We start from the raw sequence: 18,325 nt of genomic DNA on the forward strand, positions 1-18,325 counted from the left end.
CCTATGGCGCACGGTCAATGATCAGTGGGCACACGTTGTCTCACCGCACCATGACCATGCACAGATAAACATAGGACAAAGCCTTTATTTCTCTGTGATAAGACACAGGCCCTGTGTTTCTCTATGGTGCGCTGACATGTGGCTGCTTTCAATTTGTGGTTTCAGGACCTTTGGAGGACCATCAAAGATCCTGAAATGACTCTTGTGTATTGTGTATTGAACAAATCTACAAGGATTTAATGGGTGGAGGTTCTTCTAATTATAAAATTTGGCAGGTGGTTAGAGTGGCAATTGGCTCTCTCCATAAGATTTGGGCCCCGGGCTACTGCCAAAACTGTCCTGTATTATAAGCCACTACTGGATATAGCAATTGACAAATTCTGTGTGATTCCTGCTAGCAAGATGGGCATTAGCTCAATCTATGCAGGCAGGAGGTGAGAGTCAAAACAGCTAGCTCTCTACTCCACAGTTTTAAGTAAACTGAAAATTTACAGACTGAATGGGAAAAAGATACCGGAAAATATAAATAATCACATAAATACCAATAACAAATCTTACACACACTGAACTACAGATATAGGGGTTCATTTACTAAGGGTCCGAATCGCGCATTTTCGTCGGGTTTCCCGAATATTTCCGATTTGCGCTGAATTGCCCCAGGATTTTGGCGCACACGATCGGATTGTGTCGCATCAGCATCGGCTTTCACGTGACAGAATGGAGAGGCGTGGCTGGCGGAAAACCCAACGGATTTCGGAAAAAACACGAAATTTAAAAAAAAAATTTGTCGCAAGAATAGCACTCACATACACCAGGACAAAGAAGGTGAACTCCGGCGGAATTCAGCGCAGCAGCGCCACCTGAATCTGTCACAGAATCTGTCAATTGCTATACCCAGTAGTGGATTATAATATAGACAGTTCAGGCAGTAGGCCGAGGAACAAAACTACGATTAAATAAGTCTTAACCTTGTTTGCTCACATGAACAACACTTTTGTTCCAGCTTGCCCTACAATGGAATGATTTAAAATCAAAAAGTCCATTTTAGGATTGAACTGACCTGGCAATAGCGGCAGGCTTGGACAATAAAAAGCCAATGGATCTAAAGAAGGCAATAGCCACTCGGAGCTGACTTTGGAACCAAAAACTTACCACCACGAAAAAAGTCTATAATATCTATTAGAGCATACAGATGATGGATCTTATTTACTATGGGTCGCGGATCGCACTTTTGTCAGACTGTTCACGATTTTCAGGATTTGCTCAGCTTTGACAGGTATTTAACAGGGGTTTGCAATGGGATTGTGTCGGATGCGATCGGATTTTGGCACAGCTGCGCCAGAAATCAGGGGGGGACGTGCCGTCGGACGATTCCGACTGATTCAGACTGAGCGCAGGATTTAAGATTCAAATTGTGTCGCAAGACAATGCACTTACATGCATTAGAAAGAAGGTGAACTCCGGCGGACCTGAGCGGGGAAGGGACACATGTAGGATATCGGGTGCACGATCTTAGTGAATCGCGGCACAGTGCATTATACACGGAAAATGCACTTTCTGTGAACTCCAAGGAAGGGGTAAGTAAATGAGCCCCGATATGTCCTGTGTGCACTGTGACTACAGTGTAATAGAGGTCGATGCAATTTATATACTTTGCAATGATGGAGACTGAGTCTTACAAGATCTTTTTTTTTCGTAAGGGCCTCAGAATTCTAAGTCTGATTCCGCAGTCATTCCCCCTCTGTCGCACACTTGGTACTTCTACACCTCATCAATCCCGTTAGTCACCAGGAACTAAACACTGATGGAGCAGGAGGGTCTGTAAGTGTCTTGTTACAGTCTCCACATCCCTGTGGGTTCTCACAATCAATACTCTCTTTTTTTCCTAGAGGATAACAACTTCCAAGAACAAAGCACAACCCAATGCCAATTATCCTGGGGCACTACTGGTGAGTACAGATGATTAACCCAGTATCAAAGGGTTTCCAAGAGCCACAAAAATATATAGTAGAGTTGATTTATATGGCTCACTAGAGAAGAGCAGAAGTTATATGTAAGATGCAGGTTCTATGCAGCCAGAGAATCTCATACAGAAAATAATGGCACTGAATGGTGAAATCAGCTTAATGTCAGGCGTCTGGGTGATGAGTCTGTGGACCCTCTGGACCACCGCGGGGGATGATACTAGCCAACACCCTGGACCAGAGTCTAAGTGGCACCTGGTCTTCACCAGAGCCTGCGGCAAAGCCGGATGATCTTGGTGCGGCAGGTGCCACCAGGTCGTTTCACGGGTGCGAGTAGGCCCGCAGTGGCAGCCAAGGTAGTACAGCAGGATACAGTCCGAGCCAGGGATGACAGCAATAGAGCAGCACTGGAAGGAACCCAGGAACACACAGCAGGAAGACCGGAGCAGGCACATGGTACAGAAATGCTGAAACAGGAACACAGGATGGGGAACACAGAGGAACACTGGTAACACAAGAACACGAAGAAACACTGGAAACGCAGGAGCACTGAAGGGCTTTCACTTCACAGGAAATGGTTGAAGATCCGACGGGGCATGATGGGAGCTGCCGGGTTATATAGCAGAGCCGAGTTGACCACCACCACCAATAAGGAGGACGCTGGCCCTTTAAATCCTGTAGAGCCTGCGCGCCCGCACCCTTAGGAGTGGGGACATGAGCACGACCTAGACAGATCCGGAGGAGGAGCGTGGAGAGGTGAGTCCGGGCCTAGGAACGGGGCAGCAGGGACTGCGCACAGAGAGGGGCACGGGTGTGCCCGTGATCTGTGACTAGGATCGCGGGGGCACCCGTGACAGTTATGGAGTAAAAAAATTTACTAAGTCACTTATACACATGATTACGGGAATTGAGTTCCTGTGTCCTCTGTGTGAATGAGTCAATGGTTGTGCATACACAGTGCTGAGAAGTTTTCGTTTTTCAGCTGTTTGTTCCACAGAGATTAAATGAAGCAGCAGTACGCTTGTCAGTACAAACAGAAAGTGCAGCATGAGTGTGTCGCTTCCCCGTTCAGGTCCGACAGAGTTCATCATCTTTTTTGTGGTGCACCTTTAACATAGTATCATGGTATCATAGTTTATACAGTTGAAAAAAAGACACTTGCCCATCAAGTTCAACCAAGGGCGTGCAACACAATTGCAAAGTTAAATCCGGCGCTCGGTCTGAATCAGTCGGACTATCTGGCGGCACGCCCCCTAGTTTGTGCCGCATGGAGGCGGCAGAAAAGCCTTATCAGTAATACCCGCGGTCGGTGCTAGGATTGTCGCTCCCTGTGACATCATCGGGGAATGGCGATCTTTCACCATGACGACCCCGGTCTTTTGAAGACCCGAGACTGTCTTGTTTTAATGCTTTCATTACAATGTGCTATCAGCAGTATATAATAGGATCGATCAGACAACCTAGGGTTAAAGTACCCTAGGGAGTCAGAAAAATAGTAAAAAGAAAAAGAAAAAAAATTATAATAAAAAAAAAAATAAATTCAAATCACCCCCCTTTCCCTAGAACTGATATAAATATAAATAAACAGGTATTGCCGCGTCCGAAAATACCAGATCTATCAAAATATAATAACTGTTTTTCACTACATTTAACCCCGTAATGTAAAATAGCGCCCAAAGTCGAAAATGGCACTTTTTTGCCATTTTAAAAATATAAAAAATTCTATAAAAAGTGATCAGAAGGTCGACAGTTCTAAAAATGCTAGCATTGAAAACATCATAAAAATAAGCAAACAACAAAACCATGCAGAGCTCCGTACACCAAAGTATGAAAAAGTTATTAGCGCCAGAAGGCAAAATACAGGGGGGTTTTTTGTACAGGTTTAAATTTTTGTAAATGTATGAAAACATTATAAAACCTATTCAAATTTTTTCACCAATTTCACTGCATTTGGAATTTTTTTCCTGCTTCCCAGTACAGGGCATGGGATATTAAATACCATCATTTTGAAGTGCAACTTGTTACGCAGAAAACAAGCCCTCAAACAGCTCTGTACATGGAAAAATAAAAAACGTAGTAGATTTTTGAAGGTGGGGAGTGAAAAATGAAAACACAAAAACAAAAAAGGGCTATGGCGAGAAGGGGTTAATACATAGATATAATAACACAACATAGATATCATGACAAAACCAAGCTTACTACAAAGATACAATACCAGTACATACACTTGTATGAGGTCTGGAGGGCCTATGTGGGCAGTTTTGTCCATTATGGGACCCCAGGGACCCTGGAAAGTTGACCAAACTGCCCATATTATAATTGTCTTTTGATTTCGGGAGAGGGCCTATGAGAACCCATATCCAATGCTCTTTTTTCTTACCAAAGGTAAAGGAGCAATGAAGTGAATGCAATGTAACGCAATAGCGGCATGACAAGGGGTTAAATTGGAGCTATCTAAGGGGTTAGGTGAAGGTCAGAGATGGGAGGGGGAGATATTTACAGTAAGTCTGGAGCAGTCACGTACAGGGGAGGGTTTGGGAATATTTGTAAATATACTGACACGAGGTAGTGTCAGTCTGTCACTGGAATCTGAGGAGAAAAGAACAATTTTTCTCACCTGCAGCTATGGCTGATGTTCAGGATATTATGAGGCGAGTTCAAGCAGCGATCCAGCAGCATGGGCCAGGGTGGATCGAGCAGCACCTGGCGGGGGCTACAACGGTTCCGCCGGCGCCAGTGGCCGGTGAGGAGCCGCTACGGAGGAGCAAAAGATCTCGCCCTCCCAACAGGCTAAGTCCGGAGGTATCTCCCCGTCCCCCGCGTCGCCGTAGGAGCCCCAGCAGGGACTCTCCGTCCTCCTCCTCGAGACGGGCCTCCTGGGCTGGAGGGAGGACGCCGAGGAATCCAGCAGTGCGGCAGGGGACAGGGACACGGGGGGCCCAGCCAATACCTTCCCCCGCCCCCCCGGCGGCATGATCGTGGCACCCAGGAGACGGCCGGCTTCCCTGCTGATGACCCGAGCAGCAGCCGTGCTCAGCGCAGCGGATCGAGGTAAGGTGGAGAAGAGGCTCCCGTGGTCCAGAGGAAGGTGAGAGCAATATCGCCCTCGGTACCAGCCGATGGGCAGGGCCGGCAGACAGGGAGCAGGAGTATCGGGAACCCCGCCGCGGGGTCACCGGAAGTGGGGCTCCGGTGGCCATGTTGGGAGAGGCAACAAGCGATGGAACTTCCGGTTTCGGGGGCGGGTACCGGAAGTCCCGCCCCTAGGTCCATCGATGATGACGCGGACGCCGAGTCCGACAGCGGAGCAGAGGAGGCCTGAGCTCCAGCTCCTGTACAACAACAGAGCAACAGCAGAAGGGGAGAGCGGCGATCAGAAGCGGATCGCTGGGGCGGCGACCGGCAACAGGAGGCGGGCCAGCTTCAGGCGGCCCTGTGCGCCGAGAACCAGGAGCAGGAATGGCCATGCCGATGCACGCTACGCCCGCAGCCGCGGGAGCGGCTGCGCGCTCAGGTGAGGTCACCACCGGTGCATCCACAGGATCTACCTCAGAGGCATCTTATCTCTGATTTATATGAGGGTGTACTTATCTCACACACTGTACATATCACTGATATATATGAGGGTGTAGTTACCTCATACACTGTACATATCACTGATGTATATGAGGAGGTAGTTACCTCATACACTGTACATGTCACTGATTATATATGAGGGTGTACTTACCTCATACTCTGTACATATCACTGATTTATATGAGGGTCTAGTTACCTCATACACTGTACATATCACTGATATATATGAGGGTGTAGTTACCTCATACACTGTACCATATCACTGATATATATGAGGGTCTAGTTACCTCATACACTGTACATATCACTGATTATATATGAGGGTGTAGTTACCTCATACACTGTACCATATCACTGATTATATATGAGGATGTAGTTACCTCATACACTGTACATATCACTGATATATATGAGGGTCTAGTTACCTCATACACTGTACATATCACTGATTATATATGAGGGTGTAGTTACCTCATACACTGTACCATATCACTGATTATATATGAGGATGTAGTTGCCTCATACACTGTACATATCACTGATGTGTATGAGGAGGTGGTTGCCTCATACACTGTACGTGTCACTGATGTGTATGGGAAGGTAGTTACCTCATACACTGTACATGTCACTGATGTATATGGGGAGGTAGTTGCCTCATACACTGTACATATCACTGGTATATATATGAGAAGGGAAGTTGCCTCACACACTGTACATATCACTGGTATATAGGAGGATGTAGTTACCTCACACACTGTACATGTCACTGATATATATGAGGTGTAGTTACCTCATACACTGTGCATATCACTGATATATATGAGGATGTATTTACCTCATACACTGTACATGCCACTGATATATATGAGGTGTAGTTACCTCATACACTGTACATATCACTGGTATATATGAGGTGTAGTTACCTCATACACTGTACATATCACTGATATATATGAGAATGTAGTTACCTCATACGCTGTACATATCACTGATATATATGAGGATGTAGTTACCTCATACACTGTACATATCACTGGTATATATGAGGGTGTAGTTACCTCATACACTGTACATATCACTGATATATATGAGGGTGTAGTTACCTCATACACTGTACATATCACTGATTATATATGAGGATGTAGTTACCTCATACACTGTACATATCACTGATTGTATATGATGATGTAGTTACCTCATACGCTGTACATATCACTGATATATATGAGGATGTAGTTACCTCATACACTGTACATATCACTGATATATATGAGGATGTAGTTACCTCACAATCTGTAAAAATCACTGATATATATGAGGATGTATTTACCTCATACACTGTACATGCCACTGATATATATGAGGTGTAGTTACCTCATACACTGTACATATCACTGGTATATATGAGGTGTAGTTACCTCATACACTGTACATATCACTGATTATATATGAGGATGTAGTTACCTCATACACTGTACATATCACTGATTGTATATGGTGATGTAGTTGCCTCATACGCTGTACATATCACTGATATATATGAGGATGTAGTTACCTCATACACTGTACATATCACTGATATATATGAGGGTGTAGTTACCTCACACACTGGACATATCACTGGTATATAGGAGGATGTAGTTACCTCATACACTGTACATATCACTGATATATATGAGGGTGTACTTACCTCATACACTGTACATATCACTGATATATATGAGGGTGTAGTTACCTCACACACTGGACATATCACTGGTATATAGGAGGATGTAGTTACCTCACACGCTGTACATATCACAGATATATATGAGGAGGTATTTACCTCATACACTGTACATATCACTGATATATATGAGGGTGTAGTTACCCCATACATTGTACAAATCACTGATATATATGAGGGTGTAGTTACCTCATACACTGTACATATCACTGATGTCTATGGCCCCAAATCAATTAGAGAAGGGGCCAGGGACTGAAGGGGATTTAGGGTTAAAAATTTGAATGGAAATTGGCGGTGGCCCCCCCCCTTACCCTGGGCGGTCATCAAGGGGTGGGCAACCAGCCCAAGGGCCCTCCCAGGGCATATAAAAGCAATGAGGACACGTAGGGGGGCCTCTTACCTTCTGCCCTCAAGGACCGAGAGGTGTGAAGTCTGAGACCCCCCTACGTGTGCAGTCTCTTACCTGCCATGGAGAACATCCTGGAAGCCCAAGTCCTGGAGAGGGTGAAGAAAGATGGTAGTGCCTGGCTGGATGCCCTCCTGCTCCGCAACGCTGCTGCTGCAGACCGGGCACAGCCTCTGGATCCCGCTCCTTCCAGCCACGTGCCACCCGGGACCACCGCCTCGGCCTCCGGAGCTTCTGGCCTCGGCCTTCAGCAGGCCGCAACGAGGAACCAGCAGCGATCCAATGACACCGGTATGTTGGGCTCCCACCAGACCGCATCCCCTCCTCGGCACCAGGCCGCATCCCCTCCTCGGCACCAGGCCGCATCCCCTCCTCGGCACCAGGCCGCATCCCCTCCTCGGCACCAGGCCGCATCCCCTCCTCGGCACCAGGCCGCATCCCCTCCTCGGCACCAGGCCGCATCCCCTCCTCGGCACCAGGCCGCATCCCCTCCTCGGCACCAGGCCGCATCCCCGCACTTGCGCAAGGCCCCGCCCCCGCCGCGTCACCAGGCCCCGCCCCCGCCGCGTCACCAGGCCCCGCCCCCGCCGCGGGACCAGGCCGCAACCCCGACCCGCCGCCAGTCCGAGTCCCCACCGCGGCCCCATACCTCAGCCCCGGCTCAGCAGGTCGGGGCCGCAAGCCCCCAAGCCCAGCCATCAGCGGTGAGGGGGAGGCCCGTGCGCCGCATCCGCCCGCCGGATCGCCTAAGCCCCAGCTCCCCAAGCCTTGGTAGGCGGCGCGGTGCGGCCCGGAAGAAGGCCGCGGCCTCCCCACCACGTGGCCCCTCCAAGAAGGGACGACGAGGGACCGATCAGCAGGGGACCTTCAATCAAGATCCTATGGAGGGAGTCCAGCGTGGGTCAAGGCCCGACGCTTCTCTGCAGCAGGGTAAGCTGCACTCTAACGTGCAGGCCCAAATTTTATCCTCTTCCCTGCCTTTTTGCACCAGGTCACCTATGGATTCCCCTCCCCCCCTGCTGTTTAGCCCCCAGTCACCCCCCCATGTGCGTAAAGCACGCCGCTATCAGGCCTCTTATCCTTTGTCATCCCCTCCCCCCCTGTCCCCTTTATTTTCACAGCCCACTTTTGTCCCGGTCCAATATTCTGCTCCCAGCTCCCCTTCTCAGAGAGGTAGCAGATCTCCCAATGCCACATTGCAGACAGTAGATGTCGCCATCAGCCCCCCGCACACTTCATCCCGCAGGGAAGATGAACGCAGGACCCCATTGCATGCTCAGCGCCGCTCCAGCCGCAAAGATAACTATAGGTCTTCTGTGCACTCCCAGCGCCGTCAAAGTCACAGGGATTTTCAGGGGCTCTACCACAGTCAAGCGTTTGATTCTGGCTCTGAGTTTTCTCGTGCAGGTTACATCCGCCAGGATTCACACCGAAGTCGCCAGACCCGCCGTTACAGCGCCTCCTCATCTGGTTCAAGTGGCCGCGCTGCGGCGTGCTTTCCCGAAGGTTCCCGCCATAGAGGTCGCCATCACTTCCAGGAATCTTCCCGCCACCGTTCAAGCTCACGCCATAGAGATCATCACCAGGAATCTTCTCGTCACCGGTCACATCATTCCAAATACGTCAGAGCGTCCCGCAGTAGCTCCAGGAGAAGGTCGCCACAACAACATCAGCAGCCTTCACGCAGTCATCAGCAATCTACCGGTAGATCATCGCACCGCGAATCCAGCAAGGGATCACCACAGCCGCATCAGCCAGAAGCACCTCAACAGCCTGCCTCTCAAGACCAACCTCAGACTCTGCTCGCCAACCCATCATCTCATCCTACAGCAGCAAACGGTGAGTTCGGTGGTCTCCCCTCATGGGCGGCCATTACCTCCCCACACAACACCAACAACGCTGACATCATCACATCCCTGAAGGCATTTATCTCACAATTAGAGGGCTCTCAACACACTCAAGGGGGGGGGGTGGTATCTCAGGTAGACGCTAGCCTAGGCTCAGGTACCGCATTCAGGGACACCATGTTTTGCGGAGTCGCCCCTTTAGGCACTTCTGTTTCGGAGGACCTAAAGAATAAAATCTTTAGGGGCGAATACGTAGACATATGGTCCCTACTGAATGTCGACCACATTTCGGTCGATAAAGAGAGAACATACGAGAAGGGTTCTGAAAAGAAATTGAAAGTTTCTAAAACTTTCCACAATTGGCTGCAGGCTTTCGCAGTTTTAGGATCCCTTATAACACAAAAGTCACCGTCTTCTGCCCCTGACCTTTTTGTTTATTTAGTCACCATCCTAAACGCCTTTAAGCTTCACGGGGGCAGTGCATGGTGGATGTACGACGAGGAATTTCGTCGTAGCCTCCCCCTCAATCCTACTGTAGGTTGGGCCTCTAAGGCCACGGATGTCTGGATCCAACTCATCCTTGCGCAACGGTCGCAGCGCTCCTTTCCTGGCCCTTCCGCAGGGGCGCCCCACCAGCACGCCTCTGCGGCCCACAAGCCAACAGGAGCATGTTGGCTCTACAATGAGGGCCACTGCAGGTTCTACACCTCGTGTAAATTTAGACACGAGTGTTCAATTTGCGGGGGAAATCATACGGCCTTGCGCTGCTATCGCCGGAACAAGCAAAATACCGTCGGTAACGCACAACCCACGAACGCCAGTGAACGCCAGCAGGTTAAGCCCCTGGCTAAACCTTTACCCCAAGACGCAGGAAGCAAAGCTTCTTGATTCAGGTTTTCGTTTCGGTTTCTTCATCCCCCATCACCCCTCCTCAGCCTTATTCAAATGTAACAATCTAATATCAGTCAGGGAAAATCCTTTATTAGCTCTAGAGAAAGTCCACAAAGAAGTCCAATTAGGCAGGATGGCTGGTCCCTTTGCAGAACCTCCCTTTACTAACCTCAGGGTTTCCCCCTTGGGCTTGGTTCCCAAAAAGGAATCCAACAAATTCAGGCTGATCCATCATCTTTCATTCCCCAAGGGTTCATCCGTTAACGATGCCATATCAAAGGATGACGCCGCTGTGTCGTATGTCTCTTTTGATCGGGCCGTTAACTTGGTGAGGCAAGCAGGCCCAGGAGCCTTGCTAGCAAAATCTGATATTGAATCTGCTTTCCGGTTACTCCCAGTCCATCCCGCCTGTTTCCATCTATTGGGGTGTTTCTTGGAGGGTTACTACTATTTCGACATGTGCCTCCCTATGGGCTGCTCCATATCGTGTTACTATTTTGAAGTTTTCAGCACGTTTCTGGAGTGGCTCATTGGTTATGAGACAGGTATTTTTTCAATGACCCATTACTTGGACGATTTTTTGTTTGTCGGGCAGAGGGATTCCGATACTTGCTCTTTCCTCTTGCGTAGTTTTATATCACTTATGGAGTACATTGGGGTCCCTTTGTCTGCCGACAAGACTGTCGGTCCGGTTTCTAAGCTATCATTCTTAGGTATTGAGCTTGACACATCTACCATGACTTTTAGTTTGCCAGAGGAAAAAATTTCCCGCCTACGCCAGGAAATTGATCGTATGCTCAGTAAAAAGAAAGCCACCCTCCACCAGTTTCAGGTCCTACTGGGCTTGCTCAATTTTGCATGCAAAGTCATTCCCATGGGACGCGCTTTCTCACGCCGCCTTTCGTTAGCCACTAAAGGTACACTTCATCATAGTCATTTCATTAGAGTAACCAGCCCCCTGAGACAGGATTTGGAAATTTGGCAGATATTTTTACAGGATTTCAATGGTTCTGGTATCCTCCAGGATGCAGAGACAGATAGTTGTTCCTTGAAGTTATCTATTGCTGCCTCCGCTAATGGAGGTTTTGCTACCATATGGCGTGATAGCTGGTGCAGGGGCGATTGGCCATCTTCATGGCAGAAAATGGGATTGCTTTCTAATGGCCCCCTCTTATGGCTTTTTTCTTTAGTCGTGGCTCTTGAAATTTGGGGTCCTAATTTAGCCAACACCAGAATTAGGTTATGGTCATCCGAGGCCTCTCTGGTACATGTCATCAATAGTCTCTCCTCCTCATCATATCCCGTACTCGCGCTGCTACGTCACCTAGTTTTGCGCTGCCTTCAATCTAACATTTGGCTTCGTGCTAGGCATGTCCCTGAATTTTCGAACGACATGGCTAATGCCTTGTCTCGTTCACGATTTCAGGCGTTCAAAGAACTTCACGGGTCAGCGGACGAGTCCGGGATTGTATGCCCCCAATTCTTATGGAGCCTGGTAGAGAACAGTTCGCACACTTGATAAGGACTTCCATATCGTCAGCTACATGGCAGAAGTATTCCGTGTCTTGGTCACATTGGCTTTTATTCTCCGGCGGTACACTACCCGCGGAGAGGTCCCAACTTCTAGATAATTCTTTAAATTGGCTATTGCAAATTAGGCGACAGGGCGCATCATTTAATAAGGCAAAGAGTAGTTTGGCCGGCTTGTCCTTTATGCTAAAATTACATAATCGTCCCGATATAACCAAAGATTTCATCTTTAAACAAATCCTAAAAGGCTGGAAACGTGAAAAAGTTTCGCATGATTCCCGGAGACCAGTGTCCCTTCCCCTATTCGGTCGTTTAATCTCTATTTTAGACATTGTCTGCTCAGATGCCTTCGAGGCGTCATTATTCAAAGCGGCGTTTTCTATCGCCTTTTTCGGGGCCTTGCGGATAGGTGAGTTAGTCCCACTCAGTGCTACTAGGCCCGGGGGCTTACTCAGCCGCGACGTAATCGTAAAACAGGATTCCGTTAAGGTCTGTATTCGTCGCTCCAAAACTGATTTTTTCGGCAGGGGTACGTGGTTCTCCATTCTACCTTTGGGCGCCGATCCGTGCCCGGTTACCATGATTAACAGTTACGAACGTGGCCGCCCGGCGGGTAATAATTTCCTCGTTCACATCTCCGGTACTCCGCTATCCCGTTTTCAATTCGGCGCAGTTTTTAAAAAATCACTACTGTATTTAGGTTTAAACCCAAAAGAGTTTGGAACTCATTCCTTCCGCATTGGCGCTGCAACTACAGCACACTCATGCGGAATGAGCGAGGAATCCATAAAAAGGCTGGGCAGGTGGAAATCTGATTGTTTTAAGTCTTACATCCGCCCAGACCTCGATCCTTTACTGTAGATGTTCCCAAATCTTACATTTATTATTATTATTATTATTATTATTATTATTCAAAAAAAAAAAAAAAAAATTTGTCTCGTAATGTTTCAGGCCCTCAAAAGCAAGTATGGATCATCGGTCATTCCTTCATTCATTGGGCCGAGCGGAGAGCTGCTGTCCGCCCTTGCGGCCTTAATTTAGGTCTTCAGGAAGCACGAGTACACTGGCGTGGCGTTCGCGGCATGCGGTGGACCCAAGTTTTGCCGGAGGTAGTGCAGGTCAGCCGGGGCTGCCAAGAGGATGTAATCGTTATTGTCCATGCGGGGGGCAATGACTTGGGTCGGGTAAAATTAGGAGAGCTCATTACCCTGATCAAGGAAGACTTTGCCCGTTTTCCCAACTTCTTTAACTCCATAACCTTAGCCTGGTCGGAGATTATCCCCCGCTGTAACTGGAAGGGCGCGCGGGATTACGATGCCATCGAGCGGGCGCGCAAGATTCTAAATATGCGGGTTTCTAAGCACGTCACTTCCCTGGGTGGTGTAGTCATTCGCCACACTGAGCTGGAAGGGGATAATAGGCACCTGCTTATCGGTGATGGAGTCCATTTGAACCCAATTGGGTTAGATATTTTCTTGGTGGGTCTGCAGGATTTGGCTGAGAGGGCCATCGCTTTAGGCAATGTGGGGGGTCGCAGCCGGTGCTAGGCGCTTATTGGCTGCTCCGTGGCGGAGTTAGTCTTGCCTAAGGCGAAAGGAAAGTTGCCCACGTGTCGGCTGTCGTTCTGCAGCCGCCATTCGGGCGAAGGTTGGTTTTTCAAGAATTGAAAGGACTGATGTTTGTTTACAATTTAAGTTGCACTTTAATTAAAATGTTAAATACGTTTTTATGGTTAATAAATTAATGCTGTGGCCTACCCACTTCCCAACACAAGAAAAGAGGTTTCATTCATTATTTACGATTTTGGTTTTATTGGTTACCCAAAGGGGGTCAATAGCCAAGGTTTGGCTTAGTTCACAAATACCTGCAGTCTATATGAGGATGCATTTACCTCATACACTGTACATATCACTGGTATATAAGAGGATGTAGTTACCTCACACACTGCACATATCACTGATTTATATGAGGATGTAGTTACCTCATACACTGTACATATCACTGATATATATGAGGGGTAGGTACCTCATACACTGTACATATCACTGATTTATATGAGGGTGTACTTACCTCACACACTTTACAGATCACTGATAGATATGAGGGTGTACTTACCTCATACACTGTACATATCACTGATGTATACGAGGGTGTGGTTACCTCGCACACTGTACATGTCACTGATAGATATGAGGGTGTACTTACCTCACACACTTCTTCAGGAGTCCAGTCCTTTTAAATAGAGACTGAGGGCAGATGTCCGCCATTACTCTGCTTGTCATGGGGAGGTTACATGTATTATACACTAGGGAGAGAGGAGCTGCCCAGAGAGAGCACATGTACAGGATCAAAGATGGAGGCTGCACTATTACTAGTTTCTTATAATCTCGGTTCTATATAGTCTTGGTGCCTTACACCGTACTGCGAGTTACTGACAATGATAGGTGCGGGTCCCCCACATTCCTGGTCTATAGGGCCCAGCATTGACCTGTACAGAGTAATTGTAGTGGCTGGATATGTGGAGTTTAGCTATCTGAATAAAACCTCCATGTCACTGATATACAAACGGATTCTATAGTAGCTCATCCCAGGTCATTGCTTTATAACTACCACATGCTGCATTCAGATGCTTATGTGCCTGGTGCAGTGTACATGGCTTCCATCTCACTGCTTTATTGTAGTCATGGACCGGGCTGTGCTTTGTGTGTATGTATATGTATATATATGTATATATATGTGGCTAGCCTTTGGTTGTGGCTTCTATATTATGGACTGTCCATGTAGACCTTATGTGCAATCATATATATATACTCTAGATTACATGAGTGGTACATGGTACAATACTGAGGGGGTTACATACCACCTCAGACTATAATGGTGAATTAGCATTGTAATGTTATATTATATTTATCCCCATGAAATGGCTGGAGAATTAGCCAGACACATGGTCAGTGTTACTGCTGCACCTAATTCTGTAAGATAAATGGATCCTATATATCCAGGTCCTTGGTACGTTTATATAATGTCTTATGTGTGGTTGATGTTACTGTCTCCAATGGTTGGTCTAGGGCCACATCTTCTTTCGCCACTTAGCTAGGAGGTTGGCGGCTATGTGGAGCTGGGGATGTGGCTCTCGCGTGCTGTGCGCGTAATTATGGTTTATGGGAGACAAGTTCTCCACACCTGGTTACACCACTAGCTTGGAGGTTGGCGGCTAGTGGATTATATGTGGAGACATCTATACACTTCTCTAAGGGGCGGTCCCTGAGAAGATGGTTCTGGTTAGGTTATCCACACCTAGTTACGCCACTAGCTAAGAGGATAGCGGCTGGTGGATCACTAGGGTGTTGGTTTGGTAAGCAGTGCGTGCATTGTATATCACCACTTGCCAAGAGGTTGCGGCTTGTGGATATGGCAGGTGTGGTTTCTCTACACGCTGAGCGTGATTATTGAGTAAAGTTATATTTACGGATTGGTTTGGTATGGCCACATTCTGCTCTCGCCACTTGCCAGGAGGTTGCGGCTTGTGGATATGGAAGGTGTGGTTTCGCTACACGCAGTGCGTGTTTTTTGAGCAAAGTTACATTTCTTTAGTATTATACCGGGTTAAGTTGGTTGTCGGCTCAGTCAGTGAGGAGTTTAAATAGAGCAAGAATTAAGGTTAACAAAACAATAGGCTAGTTTATAGCACGAAACGGGGGCATTGTGATAAGGCACCCGGAGTTGGAAGAAGGGCAAGGGGTGAGGATGGGGTACACCTGACGGATGTGGGCCTGGATGTATGGTTACTGGCTATACAGGAAGGAGCGGAGAAGGCGTTGAGGATGTGGCGGGACAGCCGTGTGTGAGGTCATCCCACACGGTGTCGTGGCGGATTTAGGAGGGGTTCTCGGGGGCAAAAAGGAGGTGTTGAGACGGGGGAGCTGGCAACACGGGGGGTGTCCAGTCCCCCGAATAGTTGTTTAACAGAGATATGGTGAATTCCTGGGAGCAAGGATCTCAGGAGGTGGGGAAGTCTCCATTTTGGGTCCCTGGTCAGGCGCATATACGGCTGGGGACAAGTGAGACTTCGTGACAACGGATTTGATGGCAATTTAGATGCCCCCCGGAACCCCTTTGCTAGCTGAGTTTAATGTAAATTGTAATGTTATGCAATGTTATTGATTAATGATGATGTTTTGTTATAATAAATGCGGCCGCTGTGGCCTTGACACCCAACAACTGTGTACGCCCATTAATGAGTGAAGGGGGGTTTGGGGTTGGGTTTTCACAGCGGTAATTTTAAGTCCCAAAGTCATGCATGAACCAGACCATTTAATCTTTTATTCTTAAACCCAATGAGAGGGATTCATCAAGACCTTCCGTTTAGAATTTTCACACCAAAAAATTTCTCAGAAAAGTGGAAGGATTTCGCCTTAAGAACAACATATCTATTAAGTGCAACTTATCATTCTAAACCCTTTGGGACTGAGGGGCATTGGTACCTGAACGTCCAAGTCAAATGTTTCTGTTTGGTTCTGCTCTTCTTTAAATGACGAGCTTCACATATCATAACAATCGTAGTTTTGTTTTTATTCATGACATGTGAGACTTTACCTTGATAGGATAGTTTTACTAATTTAAGGTTTTTTCTTGATAGAATTAGCAGAAAAATTAAACAAATCTTAAAGGGCACCTACCACGACGATTCTACCTATAAAGGTAGATCGGGTGGTAGGTGGATGTAAGGGACGTGAGGATAGCACTTTTTAGAGCTAATCCTCACGTCCCCGCTAACTTTTGATACACTTTATGGAACTAATATGTAAATTTCGTTATGCGGCTACTGGGGCGTGGAGTAGCCGGGCACGGTGCTACACAGCGCGGCTACTCCATACCCCAGTAGCCACATTACTCCTCCTACCCTGTTGCGTGCGGCACGCAGCTCCTCATAGCTGCACGCCCTCGCCCGACAAGCCGGCTACTGCGCATGAGCAGTAGCTCCGGCCTCGGAGCTGGGGCTGCTTAGCCGCCGGCCTGCGTTCTGCTCATGCGCAGAACGCCATCATGATGGACAAGGGCGCGCAGCTACAAGGAGCTTCGCGCAGCACGCAACAGGGTAGGAGGAGTAATGTGGCTACTGGGGCGTGGAGTAGCCGCGCTGTGTAGCCTCGTGCTAAGCTACTCCACGCCCCAGTAGCCGCATAACGAAATTTACATATTAGTTCCATAAAGTGTACCAAAAGTTAGCAGGGACGTGAGGAATAGCTCTAAAAAGAGCTATCCTCACGTCCCTTACATCCACCTACTACCGATCTACCTTTATAGGTAGAATCGTGGTGGTAGGTTCCCTTTAAATAATATACTGTATTTTAAATTGCAATTTTTCCCATTTAAGTTCATTAATAAGAATTACATTTAATAAATATTTACCAAAATATGGTAAAAATATGGTAATATATCCTGCATATGTCGCTTCCCCGCTCAGGTCCGACAGAGTTCACCATCTTCTTCCTGGTGCATGTAAATGCATAGGGGCAGATTTACTTACCCGGTCCATTTGCGATCCAGCGGCGTGTTCTCTGCGGAGGATTCGGGTTCTGCCGGGATTCACTAAGGTAGTGCGCCCGATGTCCACCAGGTGCCGCTGCTGCTCTGAATGCACTGAAGTTCACCGTCCTCCGCTGGGTGCAGGTAAGCGCGTGTCAAGCGACACTTTTTTTTTTTTTTAAATGTGGCGGTTTTTCCGAATCTGTCGGGTTTTCGTACGGCCACGCACCCGATTTCCGTCGCATGCATGCCGGCGCCAATGCGCCAAAATCCCGGGACAATTCTGGGAAACGCGGCGCAAATCTGAAATTTTCTGATAACCTGTCGGAAAAACGCGATTTGGGCCCTTAGTAAATTACCCCCATTGTCTTGCGATACAATTTTAATCTTAAATCCCTTACTCAGTCCGAATCAGTCGGAATCGTCCGATGGCACGTCCTCCGATTTCTGTTGCTTTAAAGCCTGCGCCACTGCTCCAAAATCCGATCGTGTTAGACACGATCCCCTTCTAAATACCCGTCACAGAAGCGCAAATCCCGAAAATGTCGAAAAGTCCGACGGAAATGCGATCCGCGGACCCTTAGTAAATAAGTCCCATTGTGACTAATTTGGCACAAATTATGACAAAATAGACTCCTGGAAAAATTACTGTATATACTCGAGTATAAGCCGACCCAGGTATAAGCCGAGGCCCCTAATTTTACCACAAAAACCTGATAAAACCTATATTTATTTTACTCGAGTATAAGCCGAGTTTGGGTTTTCAGCACATTTTTGTGCTGAAAAACTAGGCATATACTCGAGTATATATGGTACTTTAAAAATGTAAGTTCTTCCCAATGTGGTTTGAGTAATT

The 18,325-nt window shown here is 47.6% G+C and overlaps 1 protein-coding gene across 1 annotated transcript; it reads left to right on the forward strand.

Moving 5' to 3' along the window:
- The first annotated feature begins 7,734 nt into the window (after nucleotides 1-7,734).
- LOC140065993 (uncharacterized) lies at nucleotides 7,735-12,802 on the forward strand. Its single transcript, XM_072113557.1, has 2 exons — nucleotides 7,735-9,511; nucleotides 11,837-12,802. Exons 1-2 carry the CDS (start codon nucleotides 7,735-7,737, stop codon nucleotides 12,799-12,801), a joined length of 2,742 nt encoding a protein of 913 aa, XP_071969658.1. The 3' UTR covers nucleotide 12,802.
- The last annotated feature ends 5,523 nt before the right edge of the window (nucleotides 12,803-18,325 follow it).

The sequence above is a fragment of the Engystomops pustulosus genome, chromosome 6 (genome assembly GCF_040894005.1).
Source record: "Engystomops pustulosus chromosome 6, aEngPut4.maternal, whole genome shotgun sequence".
NCBI lineage: Eukaryota > Metazoa > Chordata > Amphibia > Anura > Leptodactylidae > Engystomops > Engystomops pustulosus.

Bases quoted from the DNA above. Each gene is read 5' to 3' on its own strand.
- LOC140065993 (XM_072113557.1), top strand. From the start codon at position 7,735: ATGGAGAACATCCTGGAAGCCCAAGTCCTGGAGAGGGTGAAGAAAGAT. The intron at 9,512-11,836 runs GTGAGTTCGGTG...TCACGATTTCAG, and splicing joins TCATCCTACAGCAGCAAACG to GCGTTCAAAGAACTTCACGG.